Genomic DNA, 26,289 nt, shown 5'->3' with positions numbered 1-26,289 from the left:
TAACAAGTTTAGTGCCAAGTCGTGGTTGGATTGCATGTGGTAATATTTGTAGTTTCGTGCGAGACCTCATAATGAATCAATCATGCATCAAAACGACGACGAATCAAAGACTCGGTTAGTTTATGGCGCGCTTCCTTTGACTCGGTCTCCGTCTCTCCACTTTTTCAAACGGTCAACTCCTGCTACCTCTAAAATCTCTCTCTATATATATAAAAAGAAAAAAGAAAGGCAGAAAACAAATACTCTCAGTCTCACAATTATTATTATTTTTGTTGTTATTATTCAAAATTATGGCGAAATCAGCCCCAGTGAAGGTGGTGCTAATCGAGTACCACCACGTCCAGACCGACGTGTCGAACTTCAAGTCCGTCGTCCAGAGCCTCACCGGCAACGCCAAGCGGTCCTCCTCCGCCCTGCCCGACACATCGTTCCCGGCAGGAGACACCACCAAGAGGCGGCGCCGGGATTTGGACTCGGCGGCGGCCAATCAGACCATTATTCAAACCACCGCCACTACGACGCCGTTTGATCTGCACACCATGTCGTTTAAAGACTTGGATCGCTTGCTCAAATTCAACCTCCCTTCCGTCCAGGATTTAGACTGGATTTGGGCTGATAATTAGATTTTTTTTTTTTCTATTTTCCTTCCAGAATATATATATATTTTCTCAGTGCTCAGCTTGTAATATTCCCCATCATTTTTTTGAGTGACACCTCCTTCCGAATTACTATTGTTCTTTAGCTTGTCACCGTTCTCTCTTCTCATTTCCATTGTTCCGAATTTGGTTACTAATTTTGTAAATTTTTTAACACAAATTCTATACTTAACCAAAATCATTTAATTAAACAATCAAGCTATGATAAAAAAATCTCTAGTATAATGTGGTTTCACTTTCATGGTCAGTGAAGAAAATACGGAAAAGGGGCTTTATCGAGGAAAAAAAAAACACAAGGGGTGAAATAAAGAAAACAAATTTGTTAAAAAAATATTTAGGTGTAGTATTCCAATATTTCTCGAAAATAATTTTATTTTTATATCATCTAAAAATTTTGACTCATTTTTTTTAATTTTAAATAAATCCCCTCTTTCAACGTAGTTAAAATTTGAACTAGTGAATGAAAGGAGTCTTTCTCATTAAAATTGAAACAAATTTAGTAACTAAACTAACAAAAATCAATCAGATGTTAATATAAAAATGAAACTATAATGAGAGAATTTAAAATAATTTATCATTCCATTATTCCTTCCCATTTTTAACCCAACAATAAAACAAAAACAAAAACATTACGTAATATTCTTACTAACCCGACAAAGAACGACTTTTAATTTAAGAGGCAAGTACATTACAATTGGTTAAATTCATATAATATATATATATATATATATATATATATATATATCTATATCTATATATATAAACTTAAATTCAAATAAGATATTTGAATATCTAAAATATCACTAGTCTGGAGCTCCCCTCTTCCATGATTAAACTAAAAAAAAATTGTATAAAATAAATATACGAACTCCACCTTACTATTGACATTTTAAATTAATGGACATGTTGTATGAAAACAATAAATAAATAAACTAGATTGTGTGGTGTAGTGATAATGTTTTTGACGTAATAAATGCATGCAAAACAAAATGACGTGTGGTCACATTGCTTTTTCTTGATTATTTAAAATAAGTGGACGTCCATTTCACACGTGCCACTGCTCATCTACGCGCTGACCCCGACGGGTGACTTTGGACCAATTCTATCGTAAGGCCCAATTAAAGCCCATTTCAGTACATGCCTTTGTCTTCCTTGACTCGTGTTAGAAACTATATTTCCGCTTGTGTTTTTCAAATTTTACGAATTCTCAGATTTTACTTTTTTTTTATTCAATTAGATTTGTTTTTCTTATTTAAATTATTATATTTAATTTTTTCGTTCTATATTTGGATTTCAAATTTGTGATCCATTACATAAAAAATATATATTTAACTTCTAATTAATTTTTCTGATTCCCAACTCTTTATCTCTTTTCAAAAGAATCATTTAATAAAAGGTTTAAATATCAAGCGGGCCAAACTAATATTGATTATTAATATAAATTTCTTTTAAGTACAATATACGAGGTAGGAGATCCAACTCACATGAAGATATATGTCAATTATCGCGAAGTTATGCTCGCTAAATTTTCTCATTATTTTATAAATCAATTATAAAGTGTTTTTAATAGTTATTAAATCAAATATTATTAAGATAGCACACTGACTACAGTTTATATCAGTTTATTTTTCTGTTATTAGTTGCAAAATCAGTACTTGAGCTGTTAGTAATTTGTTGTATAGCCCTTCTATGTAAAGGGTTTACTGTACTCTTGATCAATTAATGAAGATTACAATGTGTTCTTGCTCCGTGGTTTATTCTTCATTCTACTAAATTCATAAATATAAAGTGTTTTTAGAAGTACTTGTTTATAGTTATATACCATTTGTTTAAATGAACCAAAATAAAAATGTTTTTAATAGAAAAATCTCTCGATGTTTAACCATTTAGATTTAAACACATTCTCTCTCACTTTACTTTAATCGGCCCAGGAACCAATGAGCCACCCATAAGTCGAATTTTGTTTAATAACGAGTATTTTAATATCAAATTATAATACTTTTTTTAGAAGTGCTTGTTTTTAGTTATTAACCTACAATTAATTTGTACTTAGTATTATTTTTTTATTGTTACTCTCGTATCTCTTAAATTTTTTTTTATATAAATCTAGTAATACAATTTATTTTTTTAAAATAAATTGAAATTTTAAAAGTACAAATATAACAAAAAAAATTTATACCATTTTTTTAAAGAGAAGACAATTAAAGTCGGATCTAATTAACTTGACATGAAAAAGCCATCTAAAACCCATAGATTGAGCAATGAACTTAGGTTTTAGTAGTTGATCCAAATCCAAGCTCGGTCGAAATAGTGGTTGAGGCCCATAAAACTTGAGTTTGGACCGAACTTCGAGTCCAACGAACTCAACGATCAAGGTGACTTAGGAGTCTAACACAAGATATAAACACAAATTTAATATATATATGTAATGATATAAGGTCTTGTTTGAATTTTTTTTAATAATCTCCTTAATCATAGTAGTCATCGTGAGACTTCATGCTACATTACTACTACTAATTTAAGAAGATTCAAATTATTATGTCTAAAAAGTTTTTACTGTTAACATTCTCTCTTGTTAAACAATTTTTGATATTTCATAATAGTTATATATATACAATTCTTTTAAAGGAATCAAAATAAAAATGCTCTTAATAGAAAAATCTATAGATGTTGAACCATTTAGATTTTGAACTCATTCTCTCTCATTTTCCTCTAATCAGTCTAGGGACCAATAAACCATCGATACTGATTGTTTAATAACAAGTATTTTAATATCAAATTATAATACTTTTTTTAGAAAGTATTTGTTTTTAGTTCTTGAATCAAATATAAAGTTAGAGAAATACATATTACACGGGGGAGTACTACTTTTAAAAAATCTAAATCTATACACAGACATATATATATATATATTTTTTCTTTTTTGTTAAGTGAAAAAGTTATTAAATAACTATATTTTTCAAAAACATAAAATCCAAAAATTAAAAATAATTAATTAGCTTAATCACTTCCTTAATTTAAAAGTTTTTTTTTAATTTGAAATAATTAATTTAAAAGTTGAAGTAATAGTTTGCGAGTTATATATATATGTTTCAAATAACACAACCACCGTAAAAAATGACCTTCTCAATTCTAATAACAAAATTAAAGTATACTTTTCTTCTTTCTTAAATCTACGGCCTCTAGCCTTTTAATTAGAATTTAATTGGGCCCCAAAAATCACGCCCATGACGTGGAGCCCACGTGGCAACTTTAGAAAAATAGTAATTGGAAGTTGGGAGGTTGTATTCTTATCATAAAAAAACCCACAAATAAAAACTTTATTGGCCAAAACAAATAACCAATCTTGCTTTTCATATCCCCTTTTCCATTAGCTTATCTCTTATCATCATATATCCAAATCCCTAAAATAATTAGGCAATTTTTCCCTTCCCACACCAAACCCAAATATGGAATATTGGGGTTTCCCCCTTTCAAATTAATGTAGGTTTTAATTTTGGGGGCAAAACAGGAAAAGAAAAAGTTCTATTTTTGTTAAAGAAAATTAGCATGCATATTGTCTTTAGAGGCTGCAACAAAGGCATGTGAAATGTCCATTCTTTGCATATACATGTTGTTAACTTTCTAAATGTGAAGCTTTATTAGTTTTTCAAATGTTACTTCATCTTTTTACACCAAAATTTGCTTTTTAGCTAAAAAAAAGAATGCTCTTTGTAAATTGAAAAAGAAGAAATCTTCTTTTCTTTTATCGTATGAATCTCGCTCACTTTCTCTTTCTCTCCACCTTTAAATGATAGAAAAAGAAGGAAGAGGAGAGTTTATAATTGACCCCTTTCAACAAAGTTGGCTCATTGTCCCGTCTTCAAATATCCTAATAACTCTTTAGTTGGTACTGTTTATTATACTATCACTACATCAAAAAATTTAACCTTATTAAGTTATGATTCTGAATCTCCAATTCATTTAATTTATTAATACTTCTTATCACGTGTGTTATAGGAAGAAAAATACAGAATGGACGAAGCGACAGAAGGAGAATCGTCGAAGACCGTCGGCTTGGGCCAATCTGAACCGACCCGTGGCTGGCGCCAACCAGGCCTCGGCTCCAAGGTGTTCTCGGCCAAAAGGCCAAGAACCCTAGTTCAACTTTCGATACTTGTGCCTACCTGATCTCGACCCTTGATCCGACATTAGATCCACGACGAAACACATGGGTCCAGAAGTCCAAATTTCTTAAAGATATTATGGTTCAACTTCTATAAACCCTAGGGAGATTAGGATTCAACCTCTATAAATAAGGGAGTAAGTCAAATCCTAGAAGTATGTCTAAACTTCCTACTCTACTCCTACTCTCCTCACCAGACTTCTCTGATACTAACTTAAGCATCGGAGCCCGTGTGGTCAAAACCACACCGGTCGTAGTGTTATTCCGTTTTGCAGATCACGTCGATCTCTTTCATACTTAGAAGATTGGTGCAAATTTAGCGAGATCTCAGGAGACCAAATTTCACGTATAATAATGTTGCAAGAATTGAAACTCAAAATATTTTCTCCTTTAATGTAATAATAAATAGAGTTTAAGCAGTTAAATATGGATAAATTTAATTCATCCATTCATTCTTTAACAAATATCAAAGACCCTAGACCCTAGTTTTGCCACTTTTTTTTTCCTTTCAAATACGACAACCGATCTTGTTAGTTACTTTTCTTTTCACTCTATCAATGTTTACACTTGAACCATATCCAACTAGATTTCTTCCTTTAAATTTATTAGTTTTAAATAATTTCATCCTAAGAATATATTTCAAGTGGATAAGATATTTTAATGCATATGCATTAATGAACTAAAATAAAGAAACTCAACCTCATGTTTTTTCTTTTCAAGATATTTTTCTTTTTTCTTTTTTATTTTCAGTTGTCCAAATTAAGAGTTGAATATTTAGGCATGAAAATTAAAGCAAATCTCTCTTTAACTATCTTAATTACTAGTAAAATTTGGTCCTCAATTGCAAATCTATAATATATTAAAATGAGGATGCTGGAAAAATATTTTTCGACTATTATACTTTTCTTCAATTTAGAAATTACAAAGCATGCCATAAAAATTAATGATAAATATTAAATTAATTATTAATAATAGTTAATTAATTAATTATCAACCATAATATGGAATTTAAAAGTTGAAATATGAAAAAATATTTATTATTAAAATTTTTAATAATCCAATGATTTTCACTAATAATATTATAATTAATAATAAAATTTTAAAAGTTTTGAAATTTCAAAATATTGGTAAATGTTTTTCACCTTGTGCTAATATAAAAAGATACTTTCTTCCACAATTTTTTGTATCTACACTTTGAGCTCTATTTTTTCTTTATTATTACTTCTCTCTCATCTTCTTACTCTAAATAAACTCTCTGGTCTTGAAATTTTTTTAAATTTAACCCAAAAAATACAACTATAAATTTTTAAATTACCTTAAAAAATATTTTATTAGTTATAAGAAAAAGTATGCATATTAGTTGAAGCAATGAGATGATGAGTTGGCCATGGATAGGAATGGGTCAAATTTAAATTTGCACCATAAACTTTACCAAGAGAAATCTGAACCAACTTTTTTTCTTTTACCTTTTTACACACCAAATTTCAAGTAAAAGTGCTTCACCCAGGGGGACCTCATTTGCATTTTGCCAACCTATTCTTTTCAATGCAAACTCCTAAAAAGTCAGAAATAATAAAATCATCTAACACTACATCTGAACAACTCAAGAGTATTGATTGTACCATCGAAAGAGAAGGTATATTTTGTTGGTATATATTGTTACTACTCGGATATTAAATTACCATCTACATGTTGACATTTCCGTCCATATTTTCATATGTTTATGGGTTCGAAATTTCAATAGTATCGTAAAAAAGTTGACAAAAATATGAAAGAATATTAACAAAATATATAGACATATTATTAATATTAATAAATTTTAACATGCTTATTTGTTATTTTAAATATTTGTTATGAATTTTTTATTTTTATAATTTTCTCACAAATATCTATTACATTTCTATAAAATTGAGACCTCAACATTATATTTAAAACCTTGCTGTTCTTTGAAATCTTCCTTAATCGTGCTTGCGTGATCTCAAAAATATATCTCTAAATGTGGTGTCGAATCATTCATATGCAATTCTTCCTCTACTCGGGTGCCATAATATTAAAGCCCAACCAATAACTCGATTCTTTTCCCTTGTCCTTTATTAGGTCTTTGAGTATATTTAATATGGAAATAATCTCATTCTACATGTGACATATATATAATGGCACACTTTATTTGACCATATGAAATTGAAGGGTTAATGTATTATCAAAATTCGAAGGACTTTACACATCCGTATTCGCTTTGTAATTTCCACATCCTTATCCAAATTATCCAAAGCTAATTAAAAGCAAATTACTTTCTAAAAACACTAGCCCTTCAAATATGGCCACCAACTAATAATGAATAATATTCAATTATTTAATGAAAAAATCCAATCTTCCAACCATCTTTATCTATTAAATTTGACCCATTTGCACGAATTCCACTTTCTTTAATTTTACCTTTCTACTTTCATTAATATATTCAATTTTCTTAGCTCATCACTCATTAATTAATTGAACGACCATTGCTCTGTTCAATTACTCCATCACCTTAATTTGTTTTTTAATCCCTATTAGTCCACCTTGATAATTTAATTAATGAGTGTGGCTAATGATCTTAATTAAGCTCTCCTTTTGTTCTTTACGTGTACAAAAAAATGATGCGCCTACTTTTTTTTTTTCAATATAGCCATCCTTTGTCCACAATTTTCTATGGATTATCTCAACCATATTAAAAATTTAGGCTTAATGAGGATTTGAAACCTTTAATCATTTGGTGGAGAATATATATACTTGAAACTATTTACAGATTAATGGAATTTTATTTCATTTGGTGCCTTATCCATCAAGGTTTCAATACTGCCCCTGACAAATTACGACAAGGTATCCAACTTTAACCATTAATCTAAGTTGGTGCGTCTTATGCTTTCACCATTCTAAATCACTGGATCATCTATTTATGCGGTGCCACTATCCACGCAGTCTTTGGTCTGTTATTTTTGGCACTTTCAACAAACCAATGATTCTAGCCTCTTCTTGGTCGTCTTCTAAATCATCTCTCTTTTGTAATTATGATATAGTCATAATTTCTTTCAATTGGAACGCTTTTATCTAAGCAGTCTCCTCTCTTTTGTATGTTTCTCACATACGTACTTGAACTCGTAAAGTGATATAGTAATTTAATACTATAGAAATTAATAACTATTTTCACGTCATGAGATGCATATATCACTTTCATAAATATCATAAAACAATATCATAAACCACGATCTCAAGTCTCTCTCTGCCATTCCTTTTCCATGTGATGGCCAATGGGCATGCATGCATCATATGACAACTCATCTCTCTCTCCCCTCTCTCTCTCTCATCAAATTTTAAATGAACCCAATTAAAGGAAGTCAACTATAGTAATGAGGTGCACTATCATTTAAAATAATGAAAAACATTACACAATCTCTTCTTTTTGGAGATTGAATCATTTCAATTTTCCACAAACTATATAAAATATTCTCATCCTTTTTTAGGTTTTAAGAAACTCTCCCTTGTATCTTCCAAAGCAAGAATCTATTATTTTTCCCCTCTAATCATAGTTTCTTTTTAGATACAGCCACCCAAATATTATGAAATTTAATCAAATTAATTATGATATTTGTAATTGATGAGACTTAACTTTCACTAACATTTGATCCATTTTTTGAGGATTCGATTCGGCACTAGCTACCATTTTTGTATTGGGGTTTAGTACTGTATATTAATTAAAATAGTAAGAGTGAGAGATTTGGTAGGGCTTTTGCTTGTATATGAAGAAAGAGAGCGTTTATTGGCCCCATTCATGATGTGAGAAATTGGAAAGAGGAAAAAAAAAATAAAACCAAATTTCCCACTTTTATATATACCCCATTATTACATCCGAATCCAACCCACATTCCCAATGCAAAAATCTTCTACACAAAACATTCCTTCAAAAGCATCTCAAACATACCAAAAATTTCTTAACTTTCTCCCTCTCTCACTGCCATGATCCATATTTTTCTCTTATTTTCTCTCACATTCTCAGGTATAATATATATAGAGAGATCATGAATCTCCAAATTTGTCATTTTTGTGTGTTTTAGTTACATATATTTTGTTTTATACAGGAGTTGAATCTCTAGGAATCAATTATGGGCAAGTGGGAGATAATTTGCCACCGCCGGACAAAGTTCTTGAATTGCTAACTTCTCTTAAGATCTCCAAAGTAAGAATTTACGACACAAACCCTCAGATTTTGGCCACATTTGCCAACTCCAAAACGGAGCTTATTGTGACAATAGAGAATGAGATGCTAAGCCAGCTGATGGACCCTCAACAAGCAGTCCAATGGGTTGCCACCCACATCAAGCCCTACTTCCCGGCGGCGAGGATCACGGGGATCGCGGTCGGGAACGAGATATTCACCGGGAACGACACGACCCTGATGGCGAATCTCGTCCCGGCAATGATCAGCATCCACAGCGCCCTGGCTCAGCTGGGGCTAGGCTCCTACATTCATGTCTCCACTCCCACTTCATTGGCTGTTCTTGAGGAATCTTTCCCTCCTTCAGCTGGTAGCTTCAAAACCCAAGTCTCGCCCTACATTTCTCAGTTTTTGCAGTTCTTGTCAAGCACAAAGGCACCATTTTGGATCAATGCTTACCCTTATTTTGCTTACAAAGATAACCCCAATAAAATATCTTTGGACTATGCTCTTTTAAATCCAATGTCTTATATGGTTGACCCTTCCACTAAGCTAAATTATGACAATATGTTGTATGCTCAAGTAGATGCAGTGATTTTTGGAATGGCAAGATTGGGTTTTGATGGGATTGAGGTGAGGGTTTCAGAGACAGGGTGGCCTTCAAAAGGAGATGATGATGAAATTGGAGCAACAGCTGAGAATGCAGCCATTTACAATAGGAATTTGTTGAGGAGGCAATTGGCTAATGAAGGAACTCCTCTAAGGCCAAATATGAGGCTTGAAGTTTATCTTTTTGCTCTCTTTAATGAAGACATGAAGCCTGGTCCTACCTCTGAGAGGAACTATGGCCTCTACCAACCTGATGGAACCATGGCTTACAATGTGGGCCTCTCTGCCTTGTTGAGTTCTTCTTCAACCTCTTCTGCATCAATCTCTCTCTCTTCGTCCGCCTCTAAGGTAACAAACGATCGATTATTCATTACTCAACTTTCAAAATGTCTATTTTAGTCTCTTAACTTTAAAACAACTCAACCATTTTGATCATAGGCCCTGTACTGATGATGTCAAAATCACTTCTCTTTCCATCGATCAAGTTGACAAATTAAAAAATTGATTTTAGAAGAGTTTAAAATCACTTTAAATTGTTTTTTTTTTCAAAATCGATCATTCTACTATCACTCCCAAACACACCCTAAGATATGAGAATCCAGACATTAACATGGACTATATATATACGGAATAGACATGAAAGTTTAGAGATGGAAATGAGGTCTGAGTATGAAATATATATATATATATATAACAAAAGCAAAAAACTTCTCTTTTTGTAATGGTCAATCAGATTACTTCTAACTTTACTGTTTCTTTTTTCTTTAATGAAAAAAAAAAACCAGACAGCAGCAATGGAATATCAAAGCTTAGTGTATTGGATGTTTGTGTATTTGCTGGTTGGCATCCAGATTATTCTGACGAGAAGACCATTTTAGAGGAAATTAGTGGAAGCTTTAGAAGATTGAAGAACAAGAAAAACCTTTAAATTATCAGCTCCCAAAGCTAATTAAGCCCTCATTTATTAACTTTAATTTCTTAATTAGTGTTCATTGTTGTAAAATGGCCTTTCATTTGATTCTTGTGTAGCCATAAATTAAATTGTTCATGTATAGCTCTCTCTCTCATGTACGTAGAAAGCAAAAAGGCCATGCAATATGCCATTCGTTTAATATAATGTTATTATTATTTCAAAATGCCTCTAATTATTCTATATTATCTGCCAGATAATAATTATTATTATCACTACACCCTTGTTTTGCTCACATCATTTTGTCATAAAAGAAAGAATAAATAGTATGGAAATATAAGGAAAAAAGAAAAAAAAAAGTCATCTCTCATCGTCTGTGGGACGTGGAATCCACATGCAAAATCTTCCTAAAAAAATTGAAAAGTAACTTTTTTTCCTTTTCTTTTTAATTTTTTAATCCGATTAAAGTCTCTCACGTATAAGTGAGGAACAACATCCAAATTCGTACGGACCTTTCGAATGAAACTAAAATAGAAGTAACGAGGTTTAAAGTGGACAATATCATATCATTCTAAATATAAATTCATAAATTATATAATGGTGTAGGATTCTTGAACCACATTTTTGGGAATAAAATAATTTATTCTTTCTATGAAATGTGTAACATATACGGCATTAATGAAAAAAAAAAAAAGTGTAAAGTTGCAAACTGTGTTTGGTCACTTTTTATTATCCTTAGCAGACAAATGGTCGGCCAAGCTTTATTCCTTTGGCAAACCCTAACCGTCAGCACTGCTCCATTTTGGGCATCTTTTTAATTTCTTATCTCTGCATATATAATAATAGTATTTTTATATAAAAAAAAAACCTCTGCTTTATTTACGCCCCATTACTGATTGGACCAGAAAACACAGAAAAGAAGTCATTTTTACCACCAAGGCAAGATGCCCATAAGATATTGTTTAATGGGTTTTTTTTTTGGGCTTTTTTGCTGCTGAAAAAGAAATGTGGCTCGTTCATTTAATTCAAAAAAGGAAGGTTGAGAGACTTTTGAAAGTTGGATTTTGAGGATTGGTGATGAGTCATGGTAGTGGATTAATGCATCAGATAAAGGGTTCCCCATTTTTTACACAAATCAGCATGTGCTTCTGTACGTTCTAGAGAGAGACAAGAGATTGTGAGAGATACATTTGAGTGCCAATTACAGTCATTGCCTTGCATGCAACCTTTTGACCTAAGTATCAACCATTCCGATCCATCGGTCATGTTGTCGTGGTCATTTTTATTCAAAACTTATCGTAATTCATCACTTTAAGGTAGCTTGCTCATCGATCCTGTTGGGATAATGGAGTCAAAACAGATGACCCGTGTCATACGACGGAAAGAATTTTCGACACTACTACCAATTCCTATAAGGGGTAGGATATTATTGTCTTATAAGGATTACAATATTGTTTTCCTAGGATTGCGATATTTAATCTGAGAACCCTTTTGTTAATGTTTCATTTGTATAGAATCAAAATAAGAGAGACTTGAGTGGTTGTGGGCAGTGTGTGAAAAAGAAGTTTGTATCTCGTGGATTTAGTGAGGGTATTTCCAATTGTGTAATCCTAGGTAGCCATTGTAGGGTGCTTAGAAGCAAGATAGTAATATCTTGAGTAAGATCTCCATTGTAATATTCTTAACTATAGTTGAACCTGCTTTTTCGCAGAAGACTGGACGTAGCTCCAAGATGGGGGTGAACTAGTATAATCCCTGTGGTGTTAAGTTTTTCTATCCCTATCTCTTATTCCTTTGTTATTGTTACTTAATTACTTATCTGCTTTTAACCTGTGGAAGGGAAAAATTAAATAGTTCCTGTTTGAAGAACTTACAGGAGAATCGATTGATCTATATTTTTTTTCCCAACAGATCCATGCCCTCGTGAGAAGTTAGTTGCTAGAAAGAAAAGAACAATGCAATGAGGAAGCGAAGCTGTTGTTGAAACTAGGCATAAGTACTTTTATAGTTGCTTCATCTGCTTAAGTCGTGTAACCAGAAATAAGTTGACAAATTTGAAGTCATACCAATGTTTGAAGAGAGTTATTTCAGTCTCCATCATTGGCAACTAGTGTAATCAAAAAAGTAAAAGTGGATAAATAACACATAAAGCGAAGGCGAAAATCTTCAGACATATATATGAAATGGAATAAAGATGGACCCGATGTACTTATAGATGTAACCACAATTTACACATCACTACAGTCGAGTTATAAGCACAATATTTGTATTATTTCATTTGTTTGGATCATAAAAGAAGATAAAAGATAAAAGAAAGATAAAGAAATAATTTCTTCCTTTTGTTTTTGTATTAATCAATGTTTATGTGACGCTAATAATAGTTAGAATAGAGTGGATATATATATGACGCTGTGAGCTAAAATTTTTTATTAATAATATTATGTTAAATTATAATTTAAAATTATATAATCGAAATTAATGAAGATATGACTTTTAAATAAAGAAAGATAATATAGGGGTTAGTGAGAGGAAAGTGATGCATACTATGTTTCAAGGTGATTCCTATAAGATGATGTGACATACAATATATACCAAAAATCTTTTTGGTAGATATATATTTTTTTCTTTGGTGGAAGAGTTTGCCTCCATAATGTAGAAATATATAAATTATAGACCGACAAATATTAGACTAACTAGCAAAAGGGGGAAGAAGTCATTCATGATGACAAGGAAAAATCTTCTACTTTTAGAATGATCTCCAAGTTTGCAACAAAATAATAATAATAATTATTATTATTATAAAAAAATCATTAAACATCATAGAATAAATAAGTATTTTTAAATATAAGTAGAAAGTTTAAAATTTTACAAAGAACATAATCCAACTCAAATGTAATGTAAAACCCATAAAAAAAATTTAATAAAAAGTTTGTGACATTTTTTAAAATACATAGAATTTCTAAATTAAGAAAAAAAAATATATATATATACATTGAAATTATTCTATCTATCCGTTGATTTAATAATATGATATTAAAATTAGTTTTGTTGTTCAAAATCTTGTAATATCATTATTTTTATTTCATGGTATTAATAGTCACTGCATTGGTTTCATGAGAATATGATAAAAAAAGTCATATCTTTTAATTTATAACTTAAGTTTTAAATTTATTGAGTAAGCTTTTAATTTATCATATTTACAGATACAAGTTTTTTGGAGTTAACATCACAAAAAATTGAATGGTTAAAAATGAAATTAGAAAAAAGGTGTATGAATAGAGGATACAAAAAGAAATTAATATAATGCGAATTATAAACCATGAATATAATATTGATTATGATTGGATTTCCCAATATGACGATGCTTTAAGGAGCATAAACCATGATTAGACCTTGCTTTCCTCTTTAATTATGCCTGTAATCGGCATAATTAGAGGGAAGATAAAGTGACATCTTTCACAAAAGGAAGCTTGTAACCTAATTTTTTTTTTTCTTTTTTGAGTTTTGTTCATGCTTGTAACCTAATCTTAGTAGGTATTTTTTACTTTTACTATTTTTAAAAATTTTAAATTTGATTAAATAGTTCAACTCTTCTCATCCTTCGTTCCCTTTTTCATTTCTTTGAATCAATTTGAAATCGTACCCAAATTTAAAGAATAAAACGTAAATTTTGGGAACTATTTTTATTTTAGCTTTAAAATTTTGAATGGAACTTTTAGAAGGTTTTAGAGTAAACAAAACAAATAAAGAGTACAAGTTGAAATTAACTACGACTATAAATAAGTTTAAGAAGGTTAACTAATACTTCAACCAGTTAAATTGTTCAAGTTGATAATAAAGAGATGGTCAATAACTAAATTGCATTTTCAAATATAAGAACAAAATTACAAATAATTTTTGAAGGACGACGATTTTAGTCGAATTCTTAGCCAGCTGTTACCTCATCCAAAGCAACAATATTTATCTAGAAACACTGGAAAGTTTGTTTCAAAAAAAAAAAAAAAAAAAAAAGGTCATCACATCACAATCAGCATCTTTCTATCTTAATGGTAGACATTGGTCATAATATGTGTCTGTTGCATATGAACAATGTGTCTGTTGCATATGAACAATGTGTCTGTTGCATCTTAATATCTATCCATAATAGTTATTTGTCACATCAGTTGCTGTATATAAATTTGACAGAAAAAGAACATATCTATCCGATATCAAGAACAATTTTCCAATCCGAGCATTGCTCTCAAGTAGATAAGGCACATAATACTATCCCTAACGTCAATGGTTCCATCCCCACCCTTGCTAAGAACAATTAAGTTCATGATAACTCCCCGGATATGCTAACCGCAGGCTGCCAGACTCGACATTCAACAATATGGGTAAGTTTATTCTCACATATCTCAGCTAAGAACAAACAATCAAATGTTAATGAGACATTCAAATGAGCACAAGGAGCCAAATATTGTTGGCACATTTAAACTCATTGAACTACAATTAAATGCTCCTTGTAGTTCACAAACCAAACAAGCACCATACGCGAGAAGCCTGAGAGGGAAAAGTCGTGCACCTGTGTGGCTTCAATGCCGTAATTGACTACCGTAATCGGCATTGAATTTTTCATAGCGTGGAGCATCCAAATGAGCAGATGGTCGTGTGTGACGTAAGGAGATCTCTATGTCGGAAGCTGTGATTGGTCCAATTTTGGGCAACTCTGCAGTCATGAAGAGTTATTATTTCAGATCTAATTGCAGAATCACAGTACAGAGGGAAAGACTGATCTCCCATATGCTCAAAACCAAGATTCTTGAATGTATTTCATTAGATTTTTAATTTATATAATACAGATCTAATCCGCTCGATGGACACCGGCAATTCTGAACATAGAGATTGCAGGAGCAAAGACTTGGAAGGCTTCCCCATATGGAGAATATCAACGATATAATAAAAGTCTATTACCAGGCAGGGAAATTTTGAGAGAAATAGAGATTCTTACTTTTAGACAAAAGAGGAAAACAAAAGAAAAAGCAAAAAGATGCGTTTAAAAGTCCCATACCTTCTTCAGGAACTACTCCATGCTGTTCTTCGGGCAACCCTTCTTGTTGTTTCTCAAGTTGAGCCATTACGCGACGTAGCGGCTGCATAGCAGCCTCTTTGCACACTAATCTAATATCAGAACCTGAATAGCCTTGTGTTCTCTCCATCAATAGATCGTAAGGAAGTTCCTCATCTCCAGGTTGAGGAGGAAGAAGTTCTTCAAACATAGCTCTTCTAGCTTCTGGTTCCGGCAGAGGCACGAGGATCTTTTTTACCATGGTCAAAGGAGTATCACTTAGTGATATGACCAACTCAAATGTGGTCGTGTGATTGAAAGATCATCTAAATTATCATGCAGATAGAAGTTTTAAGCAAAAAGATCAGAAACTTAATATAAATTTAGTAGCAGTTTCTAAATTATATTCTTTTGTTCTCATCTCAAATTCAAATTCAAAATCCAAATTTCATTTAATTAAACTCATTTGATAATCATTTTGTTTTTGGTTTTCCGTTTTTTAAAATTATGCTTATAAACACTACTTCCACCTATGTCTTCGTTTTGTTGTCTTCCACCTATGTCTTGAAAATTATACTTTTTTTTTAATGTTTTCAAACTCTAAGTCGAACTAAATTGAAAAACTTGTTTTTGTTTTTGAGAATTAGGTAAGAATTCAAATGTGTCTAAAAAAAAAAGGTGATAACCACACATTTAGATTATATTGAAGCATCCATTCAAATGAGGCAGTATCTGATTTAGGGTTATATTTAATATGAACATATATGCAATTGTGGAGTTTGGAGACAACACAGGAAATTTTATTGTTCCTTTCATTAAGAAAACAAAATAAAATAATGAAAACCCTAATTATTCAAAATCCAGAAACTAAAATTTGTCGTGCAAAAAGCTTTTCTGCTGGACCAGTAACCATGAAATGACTAATGTTTTGAGGAATATGATATAATTGGCAGTGAGCAGAATTAATAAATTCGGTTGTGACTCGACAAGCAATTGGCAATCAAATAGTAATCAATATGAAGAGACTATAACCTATTTACCACCGTTCTAATTATTCTATCAAAACAAAAACTATAGTAATTAGAGGATACTCTCTTTTCCAAACGACGGAGCATGGCCGCATCCAGTTCCCAGGGGAGATTCGTTGCCGCCAAAACAAAGACAAGCTCATCTGTCTGCATCAACCCATCCATCTGCAATCTAATCCAGCAATCAATATTTGGGTAGGGCACTATCAAATCAGAAAGATTATAACGTGGCTTCTTAACAGGTCAACGACACAATTTCTTCAATAAGATAACTGGAATCTTGATGCATTGGGAAATGATGATATAAGATGCAGTAAATTCCAGTACAGTTGGCTTAAAATGTCATAAAGAAATGGTAGCTAAAGAGTTCAGCAGGACTAGTGATAATTTAGGTATAATTATTTATAAAAGTTAACAAACAGCCAAGTTGTGGTTTGTGGGCAACAATTCAAGCACATGAAAGGTTCAAATATAAGCAAGTGAACCTCTCTCTGAAAAGGGTTATTAGGATGGGCGATAATATATATAAGATGTGTGCATGAAATTATTCTTTTGAGCAAAGCTAGAACCTGGACGAGCAACTCTGTTTTCAGACGTCTACTAGCTTCATGTTCACTGCGTCCTTCACCACGATGACTAATGATTGCATCAATTTCATCAAGAAATATAGTTGATGGTGCATGGTGCCTGGCAAGCTCAAATAAGACCTTGATGGATTTCTCCGAGTCACCTATTGAAAAATTTGGAGCAGAGAAGAGTTAAGAAACAAATCAAGTGATTAATAAAGAAGATCATCAGCTCAAGTTAAGAAATTAATAGCAGAGTGATGAAATAAAATGACACCACTACTAAAAGCATGATGCAGGAGCAGGACAATTGATGAAGTTTTGGTTTTATCATTTAAGTTATGTGGTATTTCGATTCCCAATTGTTTATTATCGTCACATCATTTTAAAAAATATCGACACAAACAAAGTTTAAATAGCAAATGCTAACCTGGTTTATGGTTGCTACAAATCTAAGGAACATAAACTATTATCACTAGAAGTAAAACAAATCGGAAACATCAGTTACCAGCTCAAAAAATTACACCGTTAATGCATCCAATAGTGACGAAAGAGAGGTGAAATTACGGGATCCAATTCTGTGGATTATTTTACTGACAGCATTTAACAGTCAGGAATCTTAAGATTTTATATATATTAGTTGGGAGACCCAAAGTTCTCGAAGGTGTGGCCATATATTTCGTGTGGCTTCATAAAAGATGTAATCATACCTCGCCACTTGCTCACAACAGATGATGCTGAAATATTGAAAAATGTTGTCTTGCACTCTGTTGCAACAGCTTTTGCAAGCATGGTCTGAATAATTAAAATGAAAGGTTAGTCTAAATAAGGCAAAAGTAGACCTTAAAACCTTCATTACAATTCAAAATTAGTAATATAAGAGACTCTAAAATGTCAATTGACCAAAAACAAAAATCTGAGAAGTGGCAAAGATTGTGGAAAATACAACTCTATGCAAATGCCTTTACAAGCATTATCCAACATTTCTCTACGTGATCAAAAGGAAGGGTAAGTAAGCTATAATTGCAGAATGCCAGAAATATAAATTTACAAGCTAGTTTACAAATAATGATTTTTGATTCATAAAAACATGGATCAGCCTCATCAAGCAATAACTTTATCTTTTTGTGAAAGAAACAAATGAAATTGCATCAAGCAATAACTTTAGGGAGAGGCCTTTCTATTTTAGTATCATCTCACTTTACTGACTGTGACTACAGCCGAACACCAATCTAAGCTTGAAAGTCATAATAAAGATTTCAGCTAAAACATACATACCTTTCCCGTTCCAGGAGGACCAAAGAGGAGGATCCCTTTCCATGGAGATAGGAGACCCCGAAAGTAACTACAAGGGAGATATGTGATTATAATAATGGAGTTCACAATAAGATTCCAATAGAGATATGTGAGTTTATTAATGGAGTTCACAATAAGATTCTAATAGTCCAGAAACAATTATTAGGTGTTGAAATAATCCAGAATACACCGACCAAAAAAAAAACCTCACTTGGGGTATTTTATTGGCATGACCACTGCTTCTTTAAGTAAGCATTTGGCATGTTCTAAACCTTTGATGCTTTCCCACTTAATATCTGGATTTCCACGTATTATATCCCTGCATAAGGCAGTGTAAGACAGTAAGGATGCTAGGCAAAATGTTAATAAAATAATAACGTTACTTGCTAGAAGGCCCAAAGGTTATAAAGATAACCTCAATTTAGGTGTTCCACTTTGTCAGTTACCTACATATGCTTTCAGCTAAGTTACGCATTTCTGCAGATTCAAATGGAGGAAGCAAAGGCTTTTGTCTGAGAAGGTGAAAGAAATAATAATCATAATTGGGTATGCTACTAAATCACAGGAAAACCTTAATTCTTAAAACAACAATTCATTTTAAATCAAAATAAAAAATCCCTATAATGTTGGTGTATGAACATTCACTTAGACATAAGTAGAGACAGATGTCATAATGTTGTGTTGCATCATTACATAATTGATTGCTTTACTATTTCAAAAGGGACGGAGGCACCCTGAAGAAAACCATAAGAGTTAAGCATGTAATATTTTGTGTATCGTGAGTATTCATCATTGTTTTACATTCGAGTGCAGCTCAATAATAAGAACCTCATAAGCAGTTGGTAGGAAATTATTTGAAGCATACAACTTTATCATACAGAGTACAGATGATGGAATTTGTTTGCAAATGGTTGAAGATAGTCCTTAAATTTGAGTATTAACTCGAGGCTTCAAGCAGTTCTAGCTGATAACCAAGTTAAGACCTACGCTGGTAATTAGAAACTCTGCCATCAAAATTCACTTGCATAACTAACATCTAAAAATACCAAAGAATGAGTATCTTTCAGGCTCTCAAATTCATTCACATTCCTTAAGAGCATGCCACACACTCAGGCAGATGTTTCCTTATGTTCCGGATTTCAGTTAGAAGTACAGCACCCAGTTCAAAGAATAAGAAATGTAACCTTAACCAATAATTTTGTGCACAATTTCATTGACAATTTCCTTTAGTATTTTCTTGACGAAATGCTCAGTAATCTACTTTGCCGAGAATGTCTCAACCAACGTATCAAAGCCTGATAGTCAACCTAATTTCAGCCTATCATGTCTACTGCAGTTCCAGATAAACTATTGTGTTCTTTGAATCTAGTGAAAACAGACATACAAGTGCTATCATCAATTGATAGAGACAACTTACATAATCACTGTATTTTGGTTGGATAAAGCAACAGGTGCAGATCTTGAGCTACTCTGCAACATAACAATTAACAAGGAAAATTTGATGGAGTCATCAGCACTTTTACCAAACGCCATGCATCCCAATCAGTCAACCTATTGTCACAACTAAAAAGTCAAAAACATTACCTGCATTCGGAACTGCTCGTAGATGGCCAATTCAGGCCCGTGCGTATTTCCATTTGCCGTTGCGCCCAAAGTAATCTCACTTTGCAAAGCCGCATCAGAGACCTCACCATTCTGGGACTTCGACTCCCTCTTTCTCCCGAATTTGGAATCGTAGAACCTTCTGAAATCCTACGGGCAGATAACAAACAGAAGAACATTACACACCGTTGATCAAAAGACAAAGAAAAAGAATATATATCAAGGAAGAAAAATACACAGCAGCAATTACACCACATGGCTAACACGAAACGATTTGAAATGATCAAAAGTTCGATTAAAACAGATAAGAAACCTAGGGAAGGTATAACAACTTTGAATAAATATTCTTCACTCTTCCATTTTTCTATTCCAAAAATTTTCCACAGCAACAGACCGGTCTAAGGCTATGGCAGAATTAAAAATTAGTCAAAGTACAGATATTATCCGCTCATCTCTGACTTTTTCTCCCCAAGCAATCAAACAAAAACAGTTGGAGAGAAAAGTAACCAACCAGTGCCTGGAACGTCCAGCGAGTTGGAGCAGCTTCTTCATCGGTGGCCATTGCAGTGATTGAATTGGAATGAAATAATGGAAGAACTGTGTGTCGTCCTCCTCAAGCTCGCGATTTTCAGTTGCAGAGTGCAATGGAGGAGTATGAGAAACATCTGTTAAATAGATAGAGAGCACAGAAATGAGAGTGAGAGCAGACGTAAAGAAGAAGAAAAAAGCAACAGAGTTTCCAGCTGTCGACATAATACAAAGAACTTTTGCCAATTCGCCTTTCTGCCTTAAACGTGCAAATTTAATTTCAACAGTTTATTGTGTAAAACAAGATAAAAAAAAGTATCAAGGTTATAATAAAATGACAAATCTTTTTTATTTACTTACATAAGTTAATTTGACAATAAAATAAATACATTAGTTAATTTTAATTATATTAGAGTTGATGAGGGGAAAATTACTTGAGAGGTTGGAATAATGTGATTGATAATATTGTTGTTGGATGTCCGAGATAGTCATAATAAAGTTAAGGTGTGTTTGAGAGTGATGCTAGAATTAACGATTTAAAAAAAATTAAGTATAATTGATTTTTTAAAATCACTATTTTAAAAATCAATTTAAAATGATTTTAAACTTTTCTAAAATCAATTTTTGAAATTGTCAAACATGATTAATGAAAAGCGAAACAATTTTGACAATAGCAGAAGTGATTTTTACTCAGCTCACTCCTAAACACACCTTTAGTGATTGAAAGTATTAAATATATGTTTTAATGGTTAATGTTTGCTTATTTTTTCCAATTTGGTATTTATTGTTTAAAATATTTTAATTTAGTCTTTTTATGTCGTAACATTTTCGGATTTAGTCCCATCGATAAATATGTTGATGATAAATATACATATCTTAGTATTTATTGACTTGCCAAAATTTACATGAGAAAAAAAGTAATCCACATCAAGAAATTTTCTAATTCCTCATTTAAATTTCTATGAAATTAGAAAAAATTTTGAGTTTACTCGACTTTTTTTCTCTTCTAAATTTATGCCAAGGTATTATTCTAAGTTTATCATCAACCAATTTTCACAGTCACAAATAGTTCGATTTTGAATCGTGGAAATGATTCAGTTTGATCTCTAAGTTGTGGGAAGAGTCTATCGTTGTAGAGTGTTTAATGAGTAATGAGAAATAGAGTAGTTCACACCGTAAAGTTTGGTGTCAAATTCTCTGACACTCTCCTAATTAATTGCATGAAATTAATTCATTGTATTTATTGTGGTATTAATTGCTACTCTCAAGTTTTATTGGTTGATAATTACTTGGTGGTATAATTATTATTATTTTTTCTTTTTTTGAGGAATTGTGGTATAATTAATTAGAGTGCTTCTATTACTAAATTTTATTTATGTTTAGTTTGAAATAAAATTAATGGTTGGTAAAAAGCACATTAATTTTTTAATTTACGCCCATCTTAAAAAAAATTAATTGAAGTTGAATTAAATAACCCTATTCACTATTTTAATATTTATAAACTTGAAATATATCTTTTGCCTACTTAAAATAATAGGTTTCGATCTATATTCAAGTATATTATACATTAAAAAAAAGCGCTATGATAGTCAATCCATTAAAAATATTACTATGCTGATCTTTTGATAAAAGTTATGTGATAATTTTTGTCTCATTTTAAAACTATTTTTAAAAGATTTCACAAGTATTTTAATGTTAATTTGATAGTACTAGGAATTTAATTGAAGACTTGATACAAAATGAATTTGTAGTATATATTTGATATTTTACAATAAATAAATTGGTGTCTTTATCTACGAGTTTCAATACGAAACTATACTCAAATATATATATATATATATATTTTGAAATCAAATAAATGATTTAATTATAATAAAATCATAACATAAATAGGCACTCCACGTTTCAATAACTCATATTAAATATAACTAAAGGTTTACTTAGTTAAGGTAAATGAACGCAAGTAAATTTTTTTAGCAATTACTGTGTTTTCTTTCTTTCCTTCCTAACAATTATATTAGTCTTTTTTTAGTGTTAACATGTTTGGGTAAAAATCCAAATCGACCTTATAGTTAGAAAATTATACTTTAACCGGTTGCAATTTAACAGGTGTATTAGTATTTTATATTTTAAATAATTTTATATTTTTCTTGTGCAGAATATTTAATTGATAGGAAAATGTAATATAAAATTGATAACATTCGAGTTAGCTCAACGGTTAAGGCACCTAAATTCTTTCTTCAAGATCAAAAGTTCAATCCCCATCTCCATAATTGTTGTCCTAGAAAAAAACACATTCCATTACTTTCAAATGTTTCTTTCCTACCCTTTTAAATTAGTTATTTAATAACAAAATTATTCTCAAAATTTTAAAAATAAAGAAGCTTAAAAGATTAGTTTGCGAAGCAGAATTTTCAAATAACTTTTAAAAAGTACACTCAAACAATTTCAAAGTCTTTTAAATATTAATTTAATAATTTTTCAGCTAGCACATCACATCACGTTTTGTATTGAATATTCAAGCTTAATTTGAATGGTACTAAAAAATATGTATAGATTTAAACCTTCACAAATTAAATCAACAAATAAGTCAAAACAAGTATAGTTCAACAATAATTTATATATATTTTTAACGAAGAGGTGGTGAGTCATATTGTACTCAGAAAAAAAATTAAATCAACAAAGAGTTGAAATAGGTTGAATCCACAGCCTTTGTTACATAAAGCTAAACCAATAAAACTTATAAAATTAAAAATTTAACCAAACCGATTAGATATTTCCATGATTACCTTTATAATAGTTATTATTATTATTGTGAAATTATGATTTCTTTAATTTAATTATTTAACAATAGGAATAGGGTGGTTGTGTTACCAACCCTAATAAACTTTTGGGCTGCCATTGGCTTGGCCCAACCTCTAGGCCTCTTATTCAATGCTTTTTTTAATACATTTTCTTTGGACTTTTTGGAAGAATCATTCAATGCAATTAATTGATACATTGATAGGTATTTTAAATATTATAATTTCGATTCATTCTAAAAAATTATACTTTTATCTTAAAATAAACTCTTTGAGATAAAACCCATCAATAATTTATCAATATATTTTTTTATATTAACACTTTCTTTTCAGTAGAAATAAAGTTTTAACATTGCTACATTCATACTTGAGAATATGATTAAATATACTTAGATAATTTTTTAAAAAATTTCAATTTTTTCAATTTTTGGTTTTTAGAATATATTAGATCACATAGTTTCTTTCAAAAAAAAAAAAGAAAAGAAAGAAAGAAAGATCACATAGTTATATAACACATACAGGTACACATTAAATCATTTTTGCCACCACATACCTGAAAAGTGGACTGACCTCCCAAGACCTCCAGAGTGTGCTCAATTACCCTCCAATGCCCAAACAAAATAGTATTTTAAGATTTAAGATAATAGGAAATGTAGAGATAATATATAGACTCACCATGACTTCTATAATTAAATTTTTTAATTAAAAGTTTTGTTAGACACAAATAAATTTGTTTTGTCAAAAAAAAAACAAATAATTATACCACAATTATTCATCATTTTTACAGTATTTTTTTAATATTATTCGAGTATTCAGCAATAACATTACATTCAATTTATACAACTTAAACAAGTGTGTTCATAGTTTAAATTAATAATTTCTTAAAATTTGAAACTAAATGGACTCCAGAAACAAAGATGTAAACAACTTTTAGAATTTAAAAAATATATCCAACAAATATAATTTCATAGAAATAACAAATATTTCTTGTAAAGTGAAGTGGCATTGTTTTTTGTTTTTTTGTTTTCTTAAACAAACTCTCTTCTACTTGCCCATGCCCAATTATTGGGGATGGCCATAATGTGGCTAGTAATTTGTTTCTAATCAGGTACGTAGATTTACGAATCTACATCAAACGGTTATAAGAAGACAACCACATAATGGTAGCCTCATTCAATAATTCATCCAAATCCGTCTCTTATCTCTTTTAATAATGTCCACAAATAAATCAAATCTTTATTAAGAATTTTATAAATATACTAATTCTAAATTACCAAGAGCCTGTAGCCAAAAGAAGATGAGAGCGAGCAACAGAAGACGAAGGATGAGTAGTAAAATTTACCAGTAAAAAACACAACCCACCTAATGGGAAGACAGAGTATAGTAAAACTTTCTGGTAAAATCAATCAGCATGTATAAAACAAAATATGCATAAAAAGTATGGAACCTAAATAACTTTTCTGGAATCAAACTATCAAAATTATTGGATATACATCTATTGCAGAACAAATATTTCACAAATAAGGTATATATGCAGATAAACCACTAAAAACTACAAACTACAAAGCATAAATAAGGTTTTCATACTACATAAACTGCAAGTCATAAATCTATTGAAACTCAATGAAGGATTAATTTCTAAGTACGAGGCACAATTTTCTTTTGGTAATTAGATGCAAAATTATATTTAAAAGATTGGGAGGAATATAGAAGGCACATAAAAGTGTGTAAACTGGTTCGGTTGGTCAATTCAAGATTCACACCTACTTGTTGAATAGACCAATTGCAACATTCAATCGAGCCTTGAAATGTTTGGGTTGGGTTATTAAATTCATAAAATTGTCTAAATTGTACAACAGCACATAACAAATAAACTAATCTCTTAAAAACTCAAATATTAAATACACCTTGATCTGCTTCTACCCCATGAAATGATTGGAATGAGGGGCACTAAACCTCCAATAAGGTGTCTTTTAAAGGTACTTTGTACCTTTTCAAATCTAACAACACAAATAACAAAACATCTAGTGCCTGGAAAATTTGACAAAACAAAGGAACCTTTTAAGTTTTTTAATCATCCTTTTCAAAACACAAGTTTTATAGGCATTGACTGACATCACCTTCACACCAAATGACCCTCACCCTCCACTAATATTTTAGACTTCCCTCCTTATTTCCTCTCTCTACCTCCATCTCCCTCTTTTTCCAGATTTTTTTTCCTCTTCTCCGTTTTCTTTTTCATTATTCTCTTTTCCTCTTTTCAGCAAAGTTTTTTTTCTCATTCTCCCTAAAATTCTCTTGTAGTTTCTCTTTTCCTTCTTCCGTATTTTTTCTAATTACTATTATTCCCTTTCTTTGACCACAAAAAGCAATTTACTTTTAAAAAAACCCTAAATCTCTCAACTTTTTTTTTTAAACCAACAGCCTCCATGGTTCCCGTGACTTTTAGCAATCGCTGACGACGGATGCATCAAAGCCGACGAAGGAGGTCATTCGCCGAAGAAAGAAGCTCAATGGGAGAGGAATGGGGGAGGAGAGAGAGCGAGGGCGAGCGAGAGAGAGAGAGAGGGCATGCGAGAGAGAGAGAGCGAGCGAGAGAGAGAGGGCATGCAAGAGAGAGAGGGCGAGCGAGAGAGAGAGGGCATGCAGAGAGAGAGGGCGAGCGAGAGAGAGAGGGCGAGCGAGAGAGAGAGGGCGAGCGAGAGAGAGAGCGAGCGAGAGAGAGAGGGCGAGCGAGAGAGAGAGGGCGAGCGAGAGAGAGAGGGCGAGCGAGAGAGAGGGTGAGCGAGAGAGAGAGGGCGAGCGAGAGAGAGGGCGAGCGGGAGAGAGAGCGAGGGCGAGCGGGAGAGAGAGAGCGAGGGCGAGCGAGAGAGAGAGAGCGAGGGCGAG

General features: G+C 31.7%; 3 protein-coding genes across 6 annotated transcripts; 2 read left to right on the top strand and 1 right to left on the bottom strand.

Annotated features, from left to right (window-relative positions):
* Positions 1-290: 290 nt before the first annotated feature.
* LOC111015700 (uncharacterized) lies at positions 291-623 on the top strand. The gene has a single exon (XM_022290807.1). It carries the CDS (start codon positions 291-293, stop codon positions 621-623), a length of 333 nt encoding a protein of 110 aa, XP_022146499.1.
* An 8,098-nt stretch (positions 624-8,721) lies between these two features.
* On the top strand, positions 8,722-10,752 carry LOC111015800 (glucan endo-1,3-beta-glucosidase 11). 2 transcript variants are annotated; one of them, XM_022290957.2, is made up of 4 exons: positions 8,722-8,854; positions 8,937-9,383; positions 9,600-9,970; positions 10,408-10,752. In XM_022290957.2, exons 1-4 carry the CDS (start codon positions 8,815-8,817, stop codon positions 10,498-10,500), a joined length of 951 nt encoding a protein of 316 aa, XP_022146649.1. In that variant the 5' UTR covers positions 8,722-8,814; the 3' UTR covers positions 10,501-10,752. The 2 variants fall into 2 exon arrangements, with proteins under 2 accessions (XP_022146649.1, XP_022146648.1); XM_022290956.2 differs by having other exon boundaries at positions 8,937-9,970.
* A 3,878-nt stretch (positions 10,753-14,630) lies between these two features.
* On the bottom strand, positions 14,631-24,102 carry CCP1 (P-loop containing nucleoside triphosphate hydrolases superfamily protein). Of its 3 annotated transcripts, XM_022290825.2 has the most exons (12): positions 23,954-24,102; positions 20,583-20,736; positions 20,054-20,221; positions 19,887-19,939; positions 18,916-18,981; positions 18,681-18,788; positions 18,452-18,518; positions 17,884-17,968; positions 17,177-17,337; positions 16,671-16,772; positions 15,583-15,829; positions 14,631-15,240 (listed from the first exon to the last, which is right to left on the bottom strand). In XM_022290825.2, exons 2-12 carry the CDS (start codon positions 20,631-20,633, stop codon positions 15,107-15,109), a joined length of 1,242 nt encoding a protein of 413 aa, XP_022146517.1. In that variant the 5' UTR covers positions 20,634-20,736; positions 23,954-24,102; the 3' UTR covers positions 14,631-15,106. The 3 variants fall into 3 exon arrangements, with proteins under 3 accessions (XP_022146517.1, XP_022146519.1, XP_087982354.1); XM_022290827.2 differs by lacking the exons at positions 20,583-20,736; positions 23,954-24,102 and adding an exon at positions 20,308-20,448; XM_088126228.1 differs by lacking the exons at positions 20,583-20,736; positions 23,954-24,102 and adding an exon at positions 20,385-20,407.
* Positions 24,103-26,289: the final 2,187 nt, after the last annotated feature.

The sequence above is a fragment of the Momordica charantia genome (assembly GCF_013281855.1).
Source record: "Momordica charantia cultivar OHB3-1 chromosome 1 unlocalized genomic scaffold, Mcharantia_2.0 BLBB01000001.1, whole genome shotgun sequence".
In the NCBI taxonomy this organism is placed as follows: domain Eukaryota; kingdom Viridiplantae; phylum Streptophyta; class Magnoliopsida; order Cucurbitales; family Cucurbitaceae; genus Momordica; species Momordica charantia.
The sequence above is the reverse complement of the archived record's forward strand: the minus strand, read 5'-3'. Positions and strand labels throughout refer to the sequence as shown.

What these genes read in the sequence shown, in the direction of transcription:
- LOC111015700 (XM_022290807.1), top strand. Translation starts at nt 291, where the DNA reads ATGGCGAAATCAGCCCCAGTGAAGGTGGTGCTAATCGAGTACCACCAC.
- LOC111015800 (XM_022290956.2), top strand. Translation starts at nt 8,815, where the DNA reads ATGATCCATATTTTTCTCTTATTTTCTCTCACATTCTCAG. An exon ending in ATTTTCTCTCACATTCTCAG is followed by an intron (nt 8,855 to 8,936) that starts GTATAATATATA and finishes TGTTTTATACAG; the next exon opens with GAGTTGAATCTCTAGGAATC. An exon ending in TCTCTTCGTCCGCCTCTAAG is followed by an intron (nt 9,971 to 10,407) that starts GTAACAAACGAT and finishes AAAAAAAACCAG; the next exon opens with ACAGCAGCAATGGAATATCA.
- CCP1 (XM_022290825.2), bottom strand. Translation starts at nt 20,633, where the DNA reads ATGGCCACCGATGAAGAAGCTGCTCCAACTCGCTGGACGTTCCAGGCA. An exon ending in GCTGGACGTTCCAGGCACTG is followed by an intron (nt 20,222 to 20,582) that starts GTTGGTTACTTT and finishes ATCTGCCCGTAG; the next exon opens with GATTTCAGAAGGTTCTACGA. An exon ending in ACGAGCAGTTCCGAATGCAG is followed by an intron (nt 19,940 to 20,053) that starts GTAATGTTTTTG and finishes GTTATGTTGCAG; the next exon opens with AGTAGCTCAAGATCTGCACC.